This window comes from Procambarus clarkii, chromosome 86 (genome assembly GCF_040958095.1).
Source record: "Procambarus clarkii isolate CNS0578487 chromosome 86, FALCON_Pclarkii_2.0, whole genome shotgun sequence".
Classification (NCBI taxonomy): Eukaryota; Metazoa; Arthropoda; class Malacostraca; order Decapoda; family Cambaridae; genus Procambarus; species Procambarus clarkii.
The window spans coordinates 5,355,802-5,376,495 of NC_091235.1; the positions used below are offsets into that span (position 1 = coordinate 5,355,802).

Here is a 20,694-nt window from a genome sequence, read left to right on the forward strand (position 1 = left end):
CTTGGACAAGGTGCTCTCCTATCTCTTTCCTCAGTTCGTGGTGGCCCCTTCGGTTCAAGATTGTTTTTCCAAGGCTGTTTTTCTGTTGGCATTGGCCTCTGGGGGTTGGGTTGGTGAGCTTCATGCTCTCCTCCGGCACAGGATTTTCTGCTCTTTCAGTCCGGGTAATCTGTTTGTTCGGTTGCAGCTTTCTCTTTCTCTTCTGGCAAGGAACGAGATGGCTGCTTTCCAGAGGGGTCCTTGGGACATTGATGCTTGATTGGTCAGGCCGGGGGTGCATCATGTATTGTGTCCGGTTGCGGCTCTTCACAGTTACCTGTGCGCCTCTGCTTCTGTAGCCGGGACACGCTTTGGGTTGATCTGGTTTCTCTCGTTCACTGTTCCAGGGCTTGGGTCTTTCAGGTCATCTGCAGGGTCATTAAGTCTAGCCAGCCTGCAGTCTATCCTTGTGCCTATGATGTTCGGAAGTTTGCTGCTTTGGCTGCCGTCTTCAGCAACATGTCTCGGACTGATATTTAGGCGCGGATATTTTGGAGGTCGAACAGGGTCCTGGCCGCATGTTATTTGGACAATATTCCTGGTCCTAGGCGTTCGTGTGTGACTTTGAGGTCGCAGGTTGCAGCCAGTTGTCTCGCCTTCGAGTTGAGGAGCGTGTGTCAGCCGCCTCCTGGGTACGCCCCTCTATTCCTTATCATTGGTTATTTCCCTTTGGCTCCCTGGAGCCAAAGGGGCTTCCCACAGAAAGCCAGTGTTGAATGTAATGAAATGCCATTTTCTGGGTGAGCCTCGGAGGCTCCCTGGCACCCTCCCTCCCTCCGGTTGGCATTACAGTACAGTACAGTATTTGCATTGTATTGATACTTACCCTCTGAACTGGAGTTGCTGGGTGGCCGGTGCAGGGGATCCAAGGCTTTCCCCCTTCCGGGAATGGGAGGGCTGCACGGATGAGCGACGCAGCGGCGAGGTGTGACGTTTCCTTGTTTGTTTGTTTCCTTGGAAATTGAGGAAGTTCTGCCTCTGTTCTTTTTTGGTTGCAATTTTCTTATCATGTGGGGGTCTGTTTTGTTATACCTACCTTTCTGGGTACCTAACCCCGGTTGATGGCAGATAAGGAAAGTCCCAACCACGGGCATTTTCCAGGGGCCATTGCTCCCTTTTTGTCTCTCTGAGGGGTGGGGGGCCAGGTTCTGGCTCATGGTCCCCATAGGCTGAACTCAAAGTGTTCAAGTGAACTCTTAACTAATGCCCTAGTCTAATGTATTGCATATTAGCCCGATAGCTCCAGGGAGCTTCTCGGACTCGCCCAGAAAATGGTGTTTCATTACATTCAATGCTGTTTTTTTTTATATCTGGAAAAGGATTGAGAGCTCCTTACAGCATGAACTTCAGCTGGACATTATACTCGGTTAGTTCTTGAGGTTGGCGTGTGTGTAATAGATGGAAAATTCTGTAGAAATTGTTTCCTTAACAAGATTTATATTTTTAGTGTGTGCATAGAATATGCAATACTTTCAGAATATTATGCATCATATCTTGATTTTCTGTTGCAGGTGGAAGTCTTGTCCAAACAACTAGCATCCATTGAACTTCGTGAGTTAAGGGAAAAGCAGAAGGCTGAACATGCTGTCATCATGTATCAAAATATGAAAAGTATGTAGCTGTCTTGTTAATTTTTATATTAATATATAATTTTTATAATTGTGTGCACAGTACTTTGGATGTGCTGTTCTCCTTTTGTCCACTTCCTTCCCAAGAGGTATGAACTATTTCATTGCTTCCTTACATTTCTGTATTTTGAGTGTCATCATCTCACTTGCTGGCTTTTCTTCCAATTTCAGTCTCCCACTGAACTGCCTGCAGATAAGCCTCTAACCCTCTTGTAGTCCTTTCTTCTGTATTCTTTCATGGTTTTATCCTGTTTTCAACATTGTTTGAGCTCTACAATGTAATTGAACACAATAACACAGTGATCACTTGTTCCTAGTGGTACCTCATTTTTTCTCTGCATCGTCTTCATTTTGGGTAAACGCCAAGTCCAGGGTTGCTGGTACGACACCTCTTTCTGTTGTTGGCTCCTTGATATTCTGCCACAGGAAGTGTTTGTCTGTATTTTTCACAAATGTTACCCTCCAGGCTTCATCTCCTGTGGAGATCCTTTGCTACCTACAGTTAGCAAACTGTAGGTAGTATCCGAGTGATTGTAACCTATCCACAGAGAGAAGCTGAAACTGAACCTTGTAGAGGCGAACCGTCTAAATGAGAGGGAACGAAGAAGAAACTAATTCTTTTTTTACGAAGTGATAGGGGTAAGCAGACGAGTAAAATGGTTCAAAAAAGGCATACCATCAAAATCGCTAGAGAAAGGGGTAGTGAAGAATAAGGAGAGGAAATGTGTTCCTGAAAATTATATACACCAACATAGATGGAGTGAGATTAAAGATACTGGAGTTAAGTGATGTAATACAGCTGCAGATGCCAGACATTGTTGCACTTACAGAAACGAAACTTGATGATGATATTTTAAATGAGGTCATATTCCCAAGGGGCTACTCAGTTTGGAGGCAGGATAGAAAAATGATTAAAGGCAGTGGCATTGCTGTGCTGGTGAAAGAACACCTTTCGAAATAATTTCATAAACGAAATAATGACTGCCAATCCATGAGAAGTCGACATAATAGCATCGTAGATCTGCAATCAGGATGATAAACTAATGATCATAAATGCATATAGTCCACCGCCATGCAACACATGGACAAAGGAGGAGTTGGATAATAAACGAGAGGGCCTTGTAATAATAATGAGAAAGATTATAGCAAGAGCAGATAAAGATAGATCACCACTGTTAGTAGTTGGCGACTTCAACTTGAAATCCATGAACTGGGAGGCATATGAAGCTAGAACAGAGGACTTTTGGACCTGTTGATTTGTAAACCTCATCTTGGAAACATTCATGTATCATGTTAAACTATCTATGAGGATGAGGGAAGGGATGTTGCCTCCATACTGGATATGTTACTTAACAGGAAAGAGGAAGAGATATTTGACATTCAGTACCTTCCTCCCTTGAGTAAAAGTGACCATGTCTTTTAGGGAATAAAGTATGCAATGCGTTATAACCTGGAAGAAAATAAGGAGGTTGAAGCAGTTGAAAAACCTGATTTCAGGAGAGAGCATAATGGGAACTTCGAAAATTCTTTACGGAATTTGACTGGAAAAACTTTGTTAGAAAATGAAGTAAATGAGATGTATGTCAAGTTTTGTGAAATATATGATAAAGGCACAAATTTTTTTTATACCAAAGCAGAGATGCAGAACTAGGAAACAGGACTGGATCAACAGAAATTGCGAGAGGGCCAGAGACCAAAAGACACAAAAATGGAATCAATATAGGAAGAGCTCAAACCCCCCAAACATACCAGCAATACAAAGATGCAGGAAACAACTACATGGCAGTAAGGAGAGAGGCAGAAAGAAATTTTGAAAAAAGGGATAGTGGACAAATGTAAAATAGAATCAGGCCTATTCTATAAATTCATAAACAACAAATTGCAGGTAAAGGATAATATTCAGAGGTTGAAAATGGGAAACAGATTCACAGAAAATGAAAGTGAAATGTGTGAAACATTTAATGTAAAGTTCCAAAGTGTGTTTGTATGAAACTAAATCTTCAGAGAACCAAACACAGTAAGAATTACAGAGAACAACATAGAGGTGTCTTGAGACAAAGTGAAAAAAATGCTCAAGGAACTAAGTAAGAACAAAGCAGTTGGCCCAGATGGAGTTTCACCATGGGTTCTGAGAGAATGTGCACCTGAGCTCAGCATTCCACTTTAACTGATTTTTTAGGCATCACACTGTACAGGAGTTGTAGCTGATGTGTGGAAAAAGGCTAACATAGTTCCAGTCTACAAAAGTGGCAGCAGGGAAGACCCCCTCAATTATAGACCTGTATCATTGACAAGTGTAATAGTCAAAATATTGGAAAAATAATTAAAACTAAGTGGGTAGAATACCTGGAGAAAAATTATATTATAACCAAATTGACAAAGAGGAATTCCTGAAACCAGCAACTTCAAAAGCAAGAGGATACCGATTCAAGCTAAGGAAACAAAGGTGTCGAAAAAATAGAAAATTTTCTTTTGCGAGCAGAGTGGTAGACGGTTGGAATAAGTTAAATGAGAAAGTGGTGGAGGCCAAAACCATCAGTAGTTTCAAAGCATTATACAACAGAGTACTGGGAAGACAGGACACTACAAACATAGCTCTCATCATCCAACTACACTTGGGTAATTACACTTGGGTAATTACATAATTTGTAGGTTGCATGTGACCTATTTTCTCCTGTTCCACATTCCACATTGTGTCATTTATTTTAATTGAATTTCACATGGCAAGTGTTGCTCCTTACTTATATTTTATCCAGGTAATCTTCCCTATTAGCTAAACATCATCAGCAAACATATATATAGGTCAAATAGGAAGTGCATTTCCCATTCAGAGCTCAAGCACCTAAACTTTGTCTACAGGGTGCATCACTTTGGTTGCATCCTAAGCTGGTTAGCTCTCTTTGGCAGCCTTATTGCATGCCATTTCTGCCTGAGATGGAACATGCTTTGCTAGTTTCCACCTTTGTCTTTGCATGTTTGTTTCTTTGTGGTGCTTTTATTAGGAATTTAATTGTCAGTCATGTGTGCCATTAAGTGAAATCTTATTATAAATACCTCCCATTCTCTCTTCTTTTGTACTGAGGTGGATTGTTTGTTTAATATTTTTTTAGGTTTAGTGTGTGCTTAATGAGATGTTGATTGTGGTGTTAAGCAATTGCATTTAAACTGTTGGGTGAATCAATTGACTGTTTACACTGAATAATGAATTATTTTAACAGGATAGATAAATCCTACTAGACACACACAAGGTTCATAAAATACTAAGAGGCATGAGTTATGAGGACAGGCTGCGTGAACTGTACCTCACGTCGCTGGAAGACAGAAGAGCTCGGGGAGACATGATCACCACATACAAAATTCTTGGGAATTGACAGGGTAGACAAGGATGGATTATTTAGCACGGGTGGTACACACACAAGGGGACACAGGTGGAAGCCGAGTACCCAAATGAATCAGAGACATTAGAAATAACTTTTTCAGCATCAGAGTAGTTAGTAAATGGAATGCACTAGGAAGCGATGTGGTGGAGGCTGACTCCATACACAGTTTCAAATGTAGATATGATAGAGCCCAGCAGGCTCAGGAATCTGTACATCAGTTGATTGACGGTTAAGAGGCGGGACCAAAGAGCCAAAGCTCAACCCCCACAAGCACAACTAGGTGAGTACTTATATAGGATGAGTGGCTATATTGTGGTTTGTTTTTCACATTTTGCATATAAAAATTAGATAGTGTTGGACAAAATTGTATAATTTTCACTGTACTTTTACTTTTAGGGGAATGCGAGGAGTTGCAGCATCGGGTGCAGGAGCTACAAAACATTGTTGATGCAACTTCCAAGATGAACTTGCTATTGCAGACCACCGAGACTGAGTTACGACAACAACTTCAAGGGGCCATTATGCAGGAGGAGTATGCCCAAACCACGAAGCAAATTCAGCAGCTTACTGATGAAAAGGTATGTGATTAGTCTAACAATCTTTTTAACTTACAGGGAGTAGAGTGAGCTTAACCTTTGCACTGCGCCAGCCAACGTGCGACCATGCTTCAGTTTACTAGCGTCACCTGCCTGGTGACGATTGCACTTGAATATTGTATTTGGGAGGGTGCCAGGAGGGATGGGGGAGGGGGGGACTGCATGAATGGATGGTGAGGCGAACTGGAAAGATGGATGGTGAGGGGACTGGATGGGTGGATGTTGAGGGGACTGGATGGGTGAATGTTGAGGGGACTGGATGGGTGGATGGATGGATGGTGGGGGAACTGGATGGAGCCAGTCGGCCGAGCGGACAGCACACTGGACTTGTGATCCTGTGGTCCCGGGTTCGATCCCGGGCACCGGCGAGAAACAATGGGCAGAGTTTCTTTCACCCTATGCCCCTGTTACCTAGCAGTAAAATAGGTACCTGGGTGTTAGTCAGCTGTCACGGGCTGCTTCCTGGGGGTGGAGGCCTGGTCGAGGACCAGGCCACGGGGACACTAAAGTCTCAAAATCATCTCAAGATAACCTCAAGCTGGTGAGGGAACTGGATGGATGGATGGATGGTGGGGGGGGGGGGACCTGATGGATGGCAGGTGAGTGGGACGGGGAGGCTGGGGGTGGGGTGGGGTGGGGGAGGACAGGAAAGAAAATCTTTTATAAACACCTGCCCTAGAATCATGTAAGGGAAGAACACATAGAGGGCGACTGTGTGGGCAGGTGATAATGGGTGGATGAGTAGCAGCCAGGCAGCAAAGTGGGTTGATAGGCGGGCAGCAGTGGTTGGGCAGGTGTCAGTGTGTGCAGGCGGGCAGAGTGGGCATAGTGAGCATGCAGGCAGCAGAACAAGTGGGTGGCTGATGGTAGACTTAAGGTGATGGGTGACAGATGGTAGACTAAGGAGGTGGGTGGCAGGGCAGGCACAGAGAGGGTGGGTAGCAGGGCAGTCTGGAGACAGTGGGTGGGCAGATGAGTAGCAGGATAGGTGGTAAGAGTGGATGGGTGGGTAGCACAGGCGGAGTCATGAGTAGGCGATCTTCCAGCTAGGACTAACACAGGAGCTGGTCATCCCCGGTCCCTCCCCAAGACCCCCCCCCATCCCCCACACAGGTCTCTCCCTGCTACCTCCATCCCCTCATCCCTCACACTGGCCTCCCCAGCTGTAACCCTCCCAGCCATAAGGATGGTATTAATATGGTGGGCTTCGTTGCTACCAGCTGATATTTTGGGAGGCAGACTTCCTGAGCACCTAACATTTAACTTATAGTTTGCTAACTGCCTGGTTGCGACTGTGAAAGCCTGATTGAATGTGAATGCCTTAATGACCGTGAATGCCTGAATGACCATGAATGCCTGAATGATTGTGAATGCGTGACTGACTAAATGCTTAATCGGTTGCTACCACAACAGTGAATGCTTGACTGCCTTTGGTTATTACTGCCTGTGACTGAGTCTTGACTGAATGCTTGACTGACATGTTGTGACTGTAACTGACTGGTTCTGACTGGCTGCCACATAACAGAGGCAGTGAAATGTGTGAAAGAAAAATCTGGAGCTAGTGATGCAGATATGAAAGCGTTTAAGGTGAGCAGGGGACAGTCTCTCCTCCTCCCCCTCCTCCTCACCCTTCCTTCCCAAGAGGTATGAACTATTCCATTGCTTCCTTGCATTTCTTTAACTTATGGTATAGTTAAAGACGGGTCTTCTCTCTTCCGTACCAATTATTAATACTTTGCATTTATTTAGTTTGAATTCCGGCAGCCATTTATCTGCCCATTCCTGAAGTTTGTTAAGGTCTGCAGGCGATGAGTCACAGTAACGTGGCTGAAGTATGTTGACCAATCCACACACTAGAAAATGAAGGGATGACGACATTTCGGTCCGTCCTGGACCATTCTCAAGTCGATTGTTAAGGTCTTCTTGCAGCATCCTAAAATCCTCTTCAGTTTTTACTCTCCTCATTAACTATGCATCTTTGCAAACATTGACATGTACAAGCTCACATTCTCTATAGGAACATTTACATAAATTAAAGATAGCAGTGGTCCTAGGACAGATCCCTGTGGAACACCACTTTCCACTCTCTCCAGCCTGTCATATTCTCTCTGACTATGACCCTTCATTTCCTATTCGTTAAGTACTCCCATACTCAGTCTAATGCCTTTCCTGTTATCCTTGCTTGCCTCCATTTTGTGTATTAATATTTTGTGAGGAACTGTGTCATAAGTTTTTGGCAGTCTAGGAAGATAGTGTACCCATGGAAGCTGGGAGCTCCCAGTGGTGCTGCCACAACTAAAATGGTTTGATCTAGCTATTAAGTGAATTGTATACAGAGTCTTTTGCTGCTTTAATTGTTTTTAGTTGTGAACCTTGCAGTTGTCTGCATTGCTTCTCTTACTTTCTGGATGTTTTCTTGTTGGGAGTCATTGTAGCAGTCCCCTGTTACATGTGCCTGTATGTGGGGCCCAGATTCTGGCGCTGGCCCCGATAAGCCATTCAGAACCCCAAAGACTGATGTGATTGATCAGTGTGGAGCTATCTCAGCAAGCTAGGTTCAGAGAGAGCCACAGAGTCCTACGAGAAAGAGGCATTTCATTACATTTAAATGCTGTTTTTTAAATCCATTTTTACAGTTTATTTAAGTAGTTTTAGAGAGCACAAAGCTGACAGCAATGTAGAGAATTGCCAGGATGAGGTTGTACTTTATTTGTGGATAATGTTAGATTTAATAAATCCCTTGGTGGTGAAACATTATTTGCAAATAGTCTGCTTTCGTCTTAATGGGTCTCCACCTATAATAAAGTAATTTTCATATTATGGCATTCCTCTTAATAATAAATTGATTACTGAAGTACAGAATGTTGTTTGACAGGTGCAGTTATCATCAGATATAAAGCGTCTACAAGCTCTAGTAGACGTGTTGAGTACCCAGATAAAACAGAAACAAATGGTTGAATTTATGACTCAAGCTGAAGTGGATCAATTAAGAAAAGAAAATCAGGACCTTGCTGCAATAAGTGATGAGCGCACTAAATTAGGTGAGGAAGTTCCTGTTTTTCATTTTCACTTCAGTATTATTATTACTGTACATGAATAATGTAGAGTGAAACCTAACATTATTGTTGTGACTAAAGATTTCACATCCATAAACAAAATTATTAATGGAGATACTGTACTGGATAGTATACAATATTTATATCTTTGGTACAAGAGCTGCTAAATGTAACAAAATACAGTGGTACCTTGGTTTACGAATGCCCCTCTTTACGAACTTTTTGGGTTACGAGCCCGATTTCTTAAAAAAATTTGAATCTGTTTACAAACTTTACCTCGGGATACGAGATTGTTGATATGTGTATGGCCGACCTAGTGCGTGGTGGCACAGTGATCGTGCCTCCCGCCTAGTGACTATCCCGCCTGAATTCTTTGCAAGGGTTTACAGTTTTTTTTTTGGGGTGGGGGGGTGGGGGGGATTTTTGGCTATTTGAACATAAATGTTGTTATTATATATCTCACCATGGGTCCCAAGAAAGCCAGTGGTAAGGTTCAAGGCAAAAAAACACATGTGAGAATGACCATAGAGGAAAAACAAGAGATCATTCGTAAACATGAAAATGGTTCACGTGTTGAACTAGCTAGGCAGTATAACAAATCTTCAGGGGAGGAGGAGGAGGCAGTAGAGGATGTCCCTTCCTCATTAATTAATAAAATGTGTGCAGTATGGGAAGAACTGCAAAATTTTGCTGAAAAGAATCACCCAGGTAAAGCTTTAGCAGGCCGTTGCATTGATCTTATTAATGACTGTGTAATGTCTCGCTACAGACAAGTGTTACAAAGAAGGGAAAAACAATCTTCAAGAAAGACAATGAGAAAATCATGCAGTGAGCCAGAAGCAGGTCCAAGTGGTTTGCAGACAAAACGTGCCAGAGAGTGTACCCCAGAGAAGTTCTCACTGCCTGATGTTTTAATGGAAGGGGACTTCCCTTCCAAACAGTAATACCTCTCCTCCTCCTCCTCCCTCCTCTCCCCTCCTCTCCCCTCCTCTCCCCTCCTCTCCCCTCCTCTCCCCTCCTCTCCCCTCCTCTCCCCTCCTCCTCCCTCCTCCTCCCTCCTCCCTCCTCTCCCCTCCTCCTACCCATCTTCCATACGTCAGCAGGAGTCATCAGTAAAGGTAAGTAATAACTTGTACATACTTTTGTAGTGAAGATTTGGGTGAATTAGGTATAAAATTTACTTTGAAGTTAATTTTTTGGGGAGTCAGGAATGGATTAATTCATTTCCCATTATTTCTTACGGGGAAATTCGCTTTGGTTTACGAATTTTTGGGTTACAAACCGTCTCTAGGAACGGATTAAATTCGTAAACCGAGGTACCCCTTTATATGGGCTATACTCCTCTTGATGTTTACATAATTTTGTTATAACCCGTCAGTAAATCATCGGTCACTGTGTAATTTTCAGGGTCGAATATATTTTTTCTTTGCACAAATAATAGACCTTTTTCTAGGGGGAGCCCCTTCGGCTCCCCGGAGCTATCCAAGCTGATATGTTTATCATTAGACTTTGGCATCAGTCAGTGTGTATAGAATTCTAGGCCTACCGGAGACCACAAGCCAGAACTTGGGGCCCCCCCCACCTCAGAGAGGCATGAGGAGCAATGGTCTATAGAATTGAACATGTGATTTGGAACATTCACTGTTTACCATCGACCGGGCCCAGGCACCCAGAAAGGTAAGCGCCTCAAAACAATCCCCTGTTCTGGTTAAAACAACGAAAATAGATAAACGCGTGGACAGAACTCCCCAAATAATAATGAGCAAACGAGCATGATGTCACACGAGCCGCGCCACATGTCTGCGCAGCTCCCAGGGGAAATGGGGAGCCGAAGACCCACAACGCCAGCGATCCAACCAGCAGTTCTTGGCTGATTTGATTGTGGCTCTTGTCATGTGGCTCCAGCTCCAGATTCTCTCCTGTTGTACTGTGCTTTGCTTTCAGTACTGCTCTTAAAGTGGGGTGCGAGCTGGAGGTAATATTCACAGGTACTCGGGCTGCATGTGCTTAGGGTTCCCTTCCCTGAGTGCTCTGTAAGTACCAACTTAGGGGTTTGTGGTTCTCTTCCACAGGTCACCTTGGGGTCTACCTCTGTAGTCTTTTGCTGCTTGGTGATTGACCGCCTCGAGTGTTGGGGGCTTTTCCTCCCTTGTTTACCTTGGGGTAAGTGGTAGTTTTTGCACTGGTTGGGCCGCGGGGTACTGCGTAGCTAGTTTTCACCTATTACAGCGGCTGGCTCTGTTCCTCCTGGGCACATAATTCTCTTGCGGGGTTTTTCTTTTGGTTTTGGTTTTGGCCTGGTAGGAGGGTCTGCCTTTGTGTCCCTTGCCCCTCCTGTTATGTTAGGGTTTGACCTCCTGTGTTCAGTTGTACACCCTGCTTAGCCCCCCGTGAGTAGATACGTCTCGGAGGTTCAACTTTAGCAGTTTGTTTGGTAGACTTGGGCCCCAGTTAGCAGTACCCCATCTGGGCTTACCGTTAGTGATACCAGTCTAGGGGCCCTGGGAATCCCCGCAGGGACACACGGGGTTCGATGGATGTGACCCTGGGTCTCCTCTTGCCTTGTGCGAGTTTAAGGGTTGCTCCGTCTCCCTTGTCTCAGGGTGACGCTCATTGTGTTTGCCTCCTTCGTGCTGCCTGTTGGGTTAGTGACACCTTCGACCCAGAGTCCTGCGAGCACTGTTGCTTGTTTGTAACTCAATTCACCCAATCTACTGATGACATTATTCTGGTGCAGGCAGCTCAAGCATTGCATGCTAGGTATAGGTTGCTGCAACGTTCTCAGTTGGTTGCTTCCCCAGATACCTTAAGGCTGCCCCGCTTTGCCTATAAGGACCCGGCTTCCTTGTCTCTCCCTCTGGCGGCATTGTTGCGGCTGCGGTCCTGCTTACGACTGTTTTGGAGGGCACCCGGGTCACACGTCTGTCGTTTGGGAGGCGGTGCGGGAGTCTGATCTTGGCCGTGTTAACCCAACGGGCCGGATCTGGCTTCGGTAGATGTTCTGGTTTCTTCGGGGGCATCCCATCCGCCGCTCTCGTGATCGCTGTGTTTGGATCCTACAGCGCAGGAGTTCGCGGTGGTGTGGCATTCGCTTCAGAGGGTTTGTGTTTCTCGTGGAGCAATGATCCGGCTCCATTCGGACTGCTCCCTGGTGGTTCATTGTCTGAACCGCGGGGGTTTGATGTGGTCCTTGGCTTTGTGGGGCTGGTCGGTTCAGGTGACTCGTTTACCGAGTTCTCAGGGTTTGGCTCTCCTGGCGGTTCATGTTCAGGGGGTTTGTGTCAAACATCCTGGCAGATGGCTGGTCTCGGTTCATTCCCCTATCATGGAATGGACGGTTGACACAGACTCGTTCAGTTGGCTCTGCCGGACGTACAGACACCTAGAGGTGGACCTCTTCGTATTGACTTGGTCAAGGCGTCTTCCAGTGTTTGTGGCGCCCTTCCTAGACTGCGAGGTCGTCAGGGTCAATGCCTTTCGGCTGGACTGGTCGAGTTGGGGTTACCTGTACCTCTTCCCACTGGTTTGGTTGTTGCTTCGGGTCCTGGTTAGCTTAGAAAGACTTACCAAGGATGAGTAGTCCTGTTGGCTCTTAGGTGGCCGGCCCAGCCCTGGTTTCAGGCACTTTTAGCTCGATGTCCGAACCTGAGGGTCTTCCCGTGGCTCCACCTCTTTCAGCAGACCGGTCCATTCCGGTACGTGGCTGGTTCGATCTTCTCCGTTTCTCGCGTCTGTTTTTTTTAAGCGGGTTTATTATCACTTGTATGGTGATCAGGTGGCTTAGCTGGTGTCCCACCTGTGAGTTTCGTCTTGACGGCTGTATGAAATTTTCTGGCGGTCTTTTTGGTACTTATCTCTTTGTAGGTTGTTTTGTCCTTCTCTCTTGGTTGTTTCAAGACCGTCTTCTTATGCCAGATACTGTCGTCTCCTTTCGGGTGGCGCTGGTGGAGCCACTGCAGCTTGCATTTGGGGTAAATGTCACTTCTGCTCTGTTCTGCAAACTTTCTCAGGCATTGTTTTCACCTTCGGCCTGCTCATGTGCCGCCTGAGCTGTCCTGGTCATTGCACCGGGTGCTCTCTTCTCCCTTCTCCTCGGTTTGGGGTGGCCCCCTCGGTTCAGGACTGTTTTTCTACAGCTCATTTCTTGTTGGCATTGTTCCTCTGGGGGTCAGGTCAGAGTGTTTCATGCTCTCCTCCGGCACAGGGGTTTCTGCTCTTTCGTTCCTTGTGGTCTTTTCTTCCTTTGCAGCCGTTTCCTTCTTTTCTGACGAAGAATGAGTTTGCTGCTTTCCGAGGGGGTCCTTGAGTTGTTGATGCTTGGTTGGTTCGGTCGGGGGCACACCATGTTTTATTTCTGTTTGTGGCTCTTTGCCGTTATTTGCGCGTTACGGCCTCTGTGGCAGAGGACACACTTTGGGTCGACCCAGTTTCCCTTCTTTCCTTTTCCAGGGCGCGGGTCTCCCAGGTTGTTCGCTGAATTATTTGGTCCAGCCAGCCTGGGGTCTTTCCCCGTGCCCACGCCATTCGTAAGTTCGTCATTCGGCTGCTGTTTGGTTATGTTCTGACCTATCTTTTGGGCACGGGGCTTTTGAAGCTCAAACAGGGTCCTGGCTGTACGTTACCTTGTTGATGTTCCTAGTCCTTCTCGGGCATGTATAGCCATAGGTCACAAGTTGCAGCCTGTTATCTCGACTGAGTTGAGGAGCGAGTGATGACTGCCTCCCGGGCGAGTCCCTTTTCTTCTTATCTTTGGTTAGGTAGCTCCGGGGAGCCGAAGGCGTTCTCCACAGGAAACCAGCGTTGAATGTAATGAAATGCCATTTTCTGGGTGAGACCTGGAGGCTCCCCGGCATCCCTCCTTCCCTCCGGATGGAGTTTTTTTGTGTTTTTGATACTCGGCCTCTGAACTGAGTTGCCTGCGTGGAGGTCTGGGAACCTCTCCATCCCCCTCCCGGGAAGGGGGGGGGTTGTGCAGACGGATGCGCGGCAGTTGTGGTGACGTCATGTTTGTTTCCTTGTTTTTGATTGGGAGTTCTGTTTGCTAGTTTGACTTTCGGTTTGCAATTTTGTGGCCAGCAGTAGTTTGTTTTGAAATTCCTAACTTTCTGGGTGCCTGACCTGGTAGTTGGCAGACAAACACTGCTTCCAATTACACGGGGGTGTCCTTAGGCCATTGCTCCTCGTGCCTCTCTTGAGGGAGCCAGGTTCTGGCTCTGGTTCCCAGTAGGCTTAGAACTCCTTCAACTGACTGTTGCCACGGTCTAATATATATACACATCAGCCCGGTATAGCTCCGGGGAGCCTCCGGGTCTCGCCCAGAAAATGGCATTTCATTACATTCAACTCTGGTTTTTTCAAGACAAATGGGGGGGAGGACACCTTTGACAAGCTGCTAGCTTCCTGTCCACATTGAGGCCACTAGTGTTAGTGGCCCTCAGGTAAATATAATTGTAGATTAATGTAATTTTTTGTTTCAGGCTTACTACATCAAGAGATTATCTTTCTAAAGGTCAAGAATTTGGAACTGATTGCTGAATTAGATGAGACAAAATCTGAGAGAGAAAAGCAAATAATAGAAATGTCAAGATTGAGTCAACAGTTACGTGATAGAGAGCGACTTCTAGAAACTTCAGCAGATACTAGTCGTGCAAGAGCTACAAGATTATATATCATCATCAGGGATCTAAGGTGTGTATAGAAATCTGAAAAGTAAAATAATTTTCTCTGAACTGCTTGAAAGGATTTTCCATTTGCTTCAAGCATACTTTGGAAGGCAGTGGTGAACTTTTTGCTGACGCATCTCACGTCAGCGAGCTGCTCTCTCCAGGCTTTAGATTCACCTTGGCCACTAACCCTTTTCACTGCTTCCTCGTTTTCATCCCTCCTTCCTCAGGAAAAAGGAGGGATGTAGCAGAGGCTACTACTTTTCAACCCCTTTGTCATGTTCACTTGCTGAGAGGTTCTGAACCTACCTGTGGTTGAGTGGGAGAGGCATCCAGTGGAGTCTAATTCTTGGGTCTTAACACTGCCTCCTTTGTTTGCCTTTTCTAATCTACATCTTTCTTGACCATTGTTGAATTCTTCTCGGGTCTTCACTCTGGCCCCCCTCATGGTTCGCCTCTTTGATGACGCTGTTGGAAGGGGAGGATTTCTGGCCCGTTTTGCCTTTTGCTGATGTGTGGAATTCCAGGTCATCTCTCAGGCTCTCCAGTGGCATTGGTCCACTCTCCCTCATCTGAGTTCTGGGGTCTTGAGTCAGGAGGCTTCTCCTCGGCTCCAGTCAGTCATCACAACACGGTTGGACTCTGGTCTTGTCAAGTTAAACCCTCTTTGGTGGGTTGTCCCAGTTGCTCCTAGTCTCCAAGCAGGACTTGGTGGACCTACATTACATTATCATTCTTTCATGTTTGAATAGTTTCATTCCTTGTCTCCTTTTGTATGACCACTTTAACTCGGGTTCTGTGGAGCCTTCATCCCCCAATCGATCAATAGTTATGTGAATGCCTCAGTCCTATGTTGAGGTTTTGTGACCAGTACTCACCAGGCTTCCTAGAATCATTCATTGGGTTCCCTCCTTTGGGTGCAAAGTACAGTGTGTAGGTTTGCAGCTGTGTAGCAGGCCCTGCAGAGAGTTTGTCTTCCTTTGGGTACAATTCTCTGGCTCCATTCTGACTCCATTCCATTCTCCAGTGGTTCATTCTCTGAATCACTTTAGTACTTCTTTCTTTGGAGCTGGACTGTGTGAGTGGCTTGGCTTCTGGACTCTTGGAGTTTGGTTCATATGCAGGGAGTATCCTGTGTTCTTGTAGACAGTTTCTCTTGGTTCTGTCCCATTTCCATAGAGTGGACTGTCAATGTCCACTCAAGTGTTAAGTTATCCCAAGATGGCCTTCTTCATGTTAGCTTGGAACTGGTGGCTTCCGTCTTGCGTACTCTAGTACTTGGGTATCTCTAGTAACCCTTCCTAGTACTCTGTCATATGACACTTTGAAACTACTGATGGTTTTGGTGTTAACTGCCTTCTTATTTCAATTGTTCCGAATGTCTATCACTGTTTGTAAAGGAGAACTTTCTAATATTTTTTGGTACATGTACCTTTGTTTCCTTAACTTGAATTTTTGACCTCCTGTTCTTGAAGTTGGAGGTTTCAAGAATTCCTGTCAGTTTTGTTGATTCCTTTTACTTTTTGTATGTAGGGATCATATCACTTCTTCTTGTATCTTCTAGCTTTGGCATATTCAACGCTTCCAGATTCTCCTCATAGCTTATATTTTTTTCAGTTCCTAAAGTCATTTAGTAGCCTGTCTTTGCACCTCTTCCAGTTTATTGACCATACAATCATGGTCTTCAGTAAACATGGCGAGGAGTTTAGCAGTATGCTCCAAGAGGAAGGAGAAAAAAAAGAGAACTCGACAAATGCTAGGAATTAATTGAAAATACATATGACAAACTTGAAATTAAGGTGCGCATAGGTTGTGTCGATCAAAATCATTTGGAATTTTAAGATTGGTATGAGAGAATCTAATGTAAATAGTACACCAGGAGCTTAGGTCTCATTTTGTTACTACATGAAAGTAATATCAATATGGCAATTAAATATGAATATAGTATATAAAATAATTATATATGTACATAAATCAGTACTTAATCAAATTATTTGTTTACTTTTTACAGACAGCAGTATACAGGAGCTGTGCCCCTCTCACAACAGGAGCGACACGTAGAGCTTATGGAATCATTAAGGCAAGATAGGAATGCATTACAGGTGGCACTTCAGAGTGCCCAGCATGACAAGATGGAGTCTAAAATTGCTCTAAGGCAACTGAAAGTAAAGCAAGAGGCTCTAGATGACTTGAAGATGGCACTTTCTTCTCCCAAATCATCTACACATGTTACTAATTGGGGCAGTAAGCTTGAGGAATCCAGACTCAAGATTGTTGAATTAGAGGAAAAGGTTCAATCACTTGATGAGAATCTAGCCTTAAGTCAAGCACGATTAGAAAATAAAGAGAGGAGAATAGGAGAGTTACAGACACAGCTTATTGGACTGGAGAAACAATGGGTAGATGAGCAGCTGTTGTGGGATGAAAGAGAAGCCGAGTTAACTAATGCCCTTGAGAAACATGAGTTAAGGCTTAAAGGTGCAGTCTTGGACTTGGATACTCTAAACATTCATGACGTTCCTGATGACTCGCTCACTATATCAAAACGACTCGAGCAGACACAAGATCTGTTGCGCAATAAAGTGACATTATTGGAAAGAGCTGAAAGAGAAATAGAAAAATATAGAAATGAGGCTCAAACTATCCAAGAGAGTTTAAGAGAAAAGGAAATAGCAGTTCTAGCCAGAGATAAAATCATTAATGAAATGAAAATAATGGGGAGCAATTTCAAAGGTTCACCAATTCTGTCAGAGGCAGCACAAGATTTAACAGATAAAGAGCAACCCAAGTTAGTGACACCTGAAGAAGAAAGTATAAAGGTTATGATTGATGGCTTAAAGGAGCGTCTACGTATGAGTCACGATACAGTAAATCACTACCAAGATCTGTTAGCTAAAGCACATGAAGAGAAACTAAATCTTTGTGCTCAAAATAAGGATGAATTAATCCAGTTAACTCAAGAACGTGAAGCGGCATTTTCAAAAGTACGTGAATTGCAGTCCCAGCTGGACTGTATTCCAACACGTGATCATAGTTCAAGAGCATTAACTGAAGCTCAAGCAGTACAAATTCAGAATTTAGAAGAAACTACCAAAAGAATTGAAATGCAGTTAGTTCAGACCAAAAGTCAGTTAGCTGCAGCTGAAAGAAAGGCAGCACAGTTAGAACATGATTTAGCAATTGCTCATCGTGAACATGCAGAAGAAAAAGAACACTTGGAAGTCTCTAGTCAAGTGCGTGTACAACAGCATCAACGTGAGGTAGATAGACTTAATGCAGAGTTGTATAAAGCACGTTATGAAAGAGATGAGCTATGTAAGGAGGCAGCCCTTCTTAAAGAATCTGCCAGTCGTACACCATCTGTCATCTTGCGAACTTTGGTAGAAAAATTGCGTGATCAACTAATTGAAAAGGACAAACAGGTCTCTAGACTTAACATTGCTGTGCAAGACATGAAGAAGAAGATATCTGAGAACAAAGTGACAAACGAAGAGATGGACCAAGCCATTATTGAAAAGGAAGTTTCTCAAGCCACCAGCAGGCTCAGTGAATCATTCAGAACAGAACTTGACAAACTTACAGCTGCCAAAGATAAACTAGAACAAAAACTGCATGAACAAAATATTTCATCAATTGCAGCAAAAGAAAAGAATAATGCAGAAATAGAAACTCTGAATGAGGAACTAAAGAGCTTAAAAGCAGGAAATCTGAAAATTGAAAGGCAGATGCTTCAACAAAAAAATGTTAATAATGCTCTTAAACAGAAACTTGAAGATTTAGAAGGAAAATCACCTGTAGCAATAGCCAGAGCAATTGAGAACCTACAAGTAAAGTTAAAAAAAATTGATGGTACTCAGGAAATAGAAGAGAGTGAAACTCGTAAAGCCAAGAGTCAAGAAAGAGTTGTAAGGTGGGATGAGAGAAAGAAACTCCAAGGTATTATTGATAAATTAAAAGCAAAAGTGAAGGATCTGGAAATGGCACATAGTGTAAACATGAAAAAGCTAGAGACAAGTCAAGATCTTTTGAGCAGAGTTGAAAAAGAAAAGCTGTCATTGCAATTTAAGCTGAATAGTTTAAGTAAGGTTTCCACTGAAAGAATGTGTGGTGTATGTCTGAAAACTCTAAATCCAATGGAAAGAGGAACTGGAACCCTTAATCAAGAAAGATCTTCACCTGCGCATGGTACTCAGTCTCCCAGTAAGTTTACAAGGAAAAGCAGAATTAGTCCTTCTCCAGAAAGGACTCTTGTTAAGGTAGAAGTAGGTGATACTCAAGGATATGAACCAAAGAATCAGTCATTGCCAGGACCGCAGTGTGAAAAAGATGACAGTGAGGTAAGGTTTAGAATTCAACTGAAAAAAGCTTTAGAGGAGAAGCATAGCCTTGAAATTAGACTTAAAAGTGCTTTAGAAGAAGTTGCTGCTCTGAGAAATTGTGTACAAGAGAAAGAGGAAGAGGAAGAAAGACTAGTTGCTGCAAAGAGAAGTCCAGTGGCCCGACGTTTAGGTGGAGCAGCAGTGGTACTCGAGTATGAATCTCGGATAAGAACTCTAGAAGAAGATTTGCGACAGAAAACGCGTCTTCTTGGTCATGTAAAGCAAGTGGTCTGTGAAGCAGCTGCTAGAGAAGAAACCTTATTAGAAGAAAAAGGAACACTTCTTCAGAAAGTTGCTCTTTTAGAAAGTGTTACAGAGGATACTCCTGCTGCACGTCTTGTTCATGAATTAAGGCAGGCTAAGCTCACAGTCACAAGACTCCAAAGACTACTTGATCAAATTCAAGGTAACTCTTAATACTTTTATTCAGTAAATTTTTCTCTAGATTAGATGGCGAGTTAGACTGGAAAGGATTGGTTTTATTAAATACAAAATAATTTTAAATATTTCTGAATTACAGTACAGTAGACTGTATGTTTGAAAAAGTTTTAATTTATTGCACAAATCTCAGAATGTTGTACAAGGAGACTGGTAATGAGTGAATGGGAGTATTAAAGGTAAACTTGTGAAAGTGCTGACTGGTGAATGTAAGTGGAATTGCAAGTACACCTCTAGCTGTGCTCAAGAATGAACTTGACAAATATCTGTAAAGGGTACATGATTTACTGCATCAGACTGCTAGTTGTGAGGACCAATAGCCTAATTCGCTTGGCTAAACCATGACTGGTTAGGTACCTGGCCTGTGGGAACACGGATCCCTTGAACTATTACCAGGTAGGCTTAATGTGAGTAATTGGAGAATGGCAAATTTTAGCAAATTGCTCCCTTTTAGCAGAAAGGGAGATTTTATTTTCCTGAATTTACCTGAGGGCCACTATACTCTAGTGGCCTTGATGAGGACAAGAAGCTGGCAGCTTGTCAAAGGTCTCCCCCATTTGTCCTGATGATTTTTTCAAGCTGGAGTTTTGGCATTTACAGCTTTGGCGGGTAGGCAGTTCCATGGGTTTATAACCCTGTGGGTGAAAAAGCATCTCCTGTTCTCAGTCCTACAATGTGGGTAGTTGAGCTTGAAACCGTTGCTCCTTGTTTGCACTACATCTGACCTTTTGAAGAAGTTGTCCAGATAAACATCCTCTAAATTGTTCAGTATTTTGAACGTTTCGAAGAGATCAGTCATATCATGTCTGTATTACAGTGTTGTTAGCCCTGTGGCCCTCAACCTGCCCTAGTATGCTATTTCTTTGTGTACTAGTTAAAAGATGTATGGATGTTAAGTCATTATGGAATAAATTATGGTAAAGAGGGAGAAAGTGCGCGAGATAAATGTGAATGCAGAAGTGCTAAAAGTGGTTAATATACTTAAATATATACCTAATAAGTGTGATGAAAAGCAATTTAACATTATAAGTTGAAAGTAGGGCATCAGGGATGGTAAAAAAAAAAAAAAAAGATATGGTCTGAGAACTGCGAAGGAGTGATGGTAGTGGTGGGGGAGGGGGAAGGAGAGGTGTTAGTGTTTGGAAGGGAAGTCCCGTTCCATTATAACATCAGGTACTGATGACATTTCTGGGGTACTCTCTCTCTCCTACGATTTGCAGGCATGCCACTAGGATCTGGTTGTGGCTCACTGCTTGCTTGTATTACTAAGAATCTGTCTAAAGACACTTGTTTTTCCCTACATTTTAACACTTGTCTGTAGTGAGACATCACATTGTCATTAAAAAGGTTAACACAATGGCCTGCTACACCTTAATCTGGGTGAGTTTTTTCAGCAAAACTTTGCAGTTCTTACCATAATTCACACATTTTCTTAATGAGGAAGGGACATCCTCTACTACCTCTACTCACAGCTATTTTCTTAGGTTGAACTTTACCACTGACTTTCTTGGGACC

The 20,694-nt window shown here is 43.9% G+C and overlaps 1 protein-coding gene across 2 annotated transcripts in view; it reads left to right on the forward strand.

The window, feature by feature from the left end:
* The window catches only part of LOC123768768 (centrosomal protein of 290 kDa), a 109,691-nt gene extending 90,389 nt beyond the window's left edge, over positions 1 to 19,302 (forward strand). For both annotated transcript variants that reach the window (XM_045759555.2, XM_045759560.2), the window contains exons 21-25: positions 1,551 to 1,650; positions 5,444 to 5,625; positions 8,519 to 8,684; positions 14,177 to 14,387; positions 16,374 to 19,302. In XM_045759555.2, coding sequence (XP_045615511.2) covers positions 1,551 to 1,650; positions 5,444 to 5,625; positions 8,519 to 8,684; positions 14,177 to 14,387; positions 16,374 to 19,158 — 3,444 coding nt within the window. In that variant the 3' untranslated portion in view covers positions 19,159 to 19,302. The remainder of the gene's footprint in view (positions 1 to 1,550; positions 1,651 to 5,443; positions 5,626 to 8,518; positions 8,685 to 14,176; positions 14,388 to 16,373) is intronic.
* The last annotated feature ends 1,392 nt before the right edge of the window (positions 19,303 to 20,694 follow it).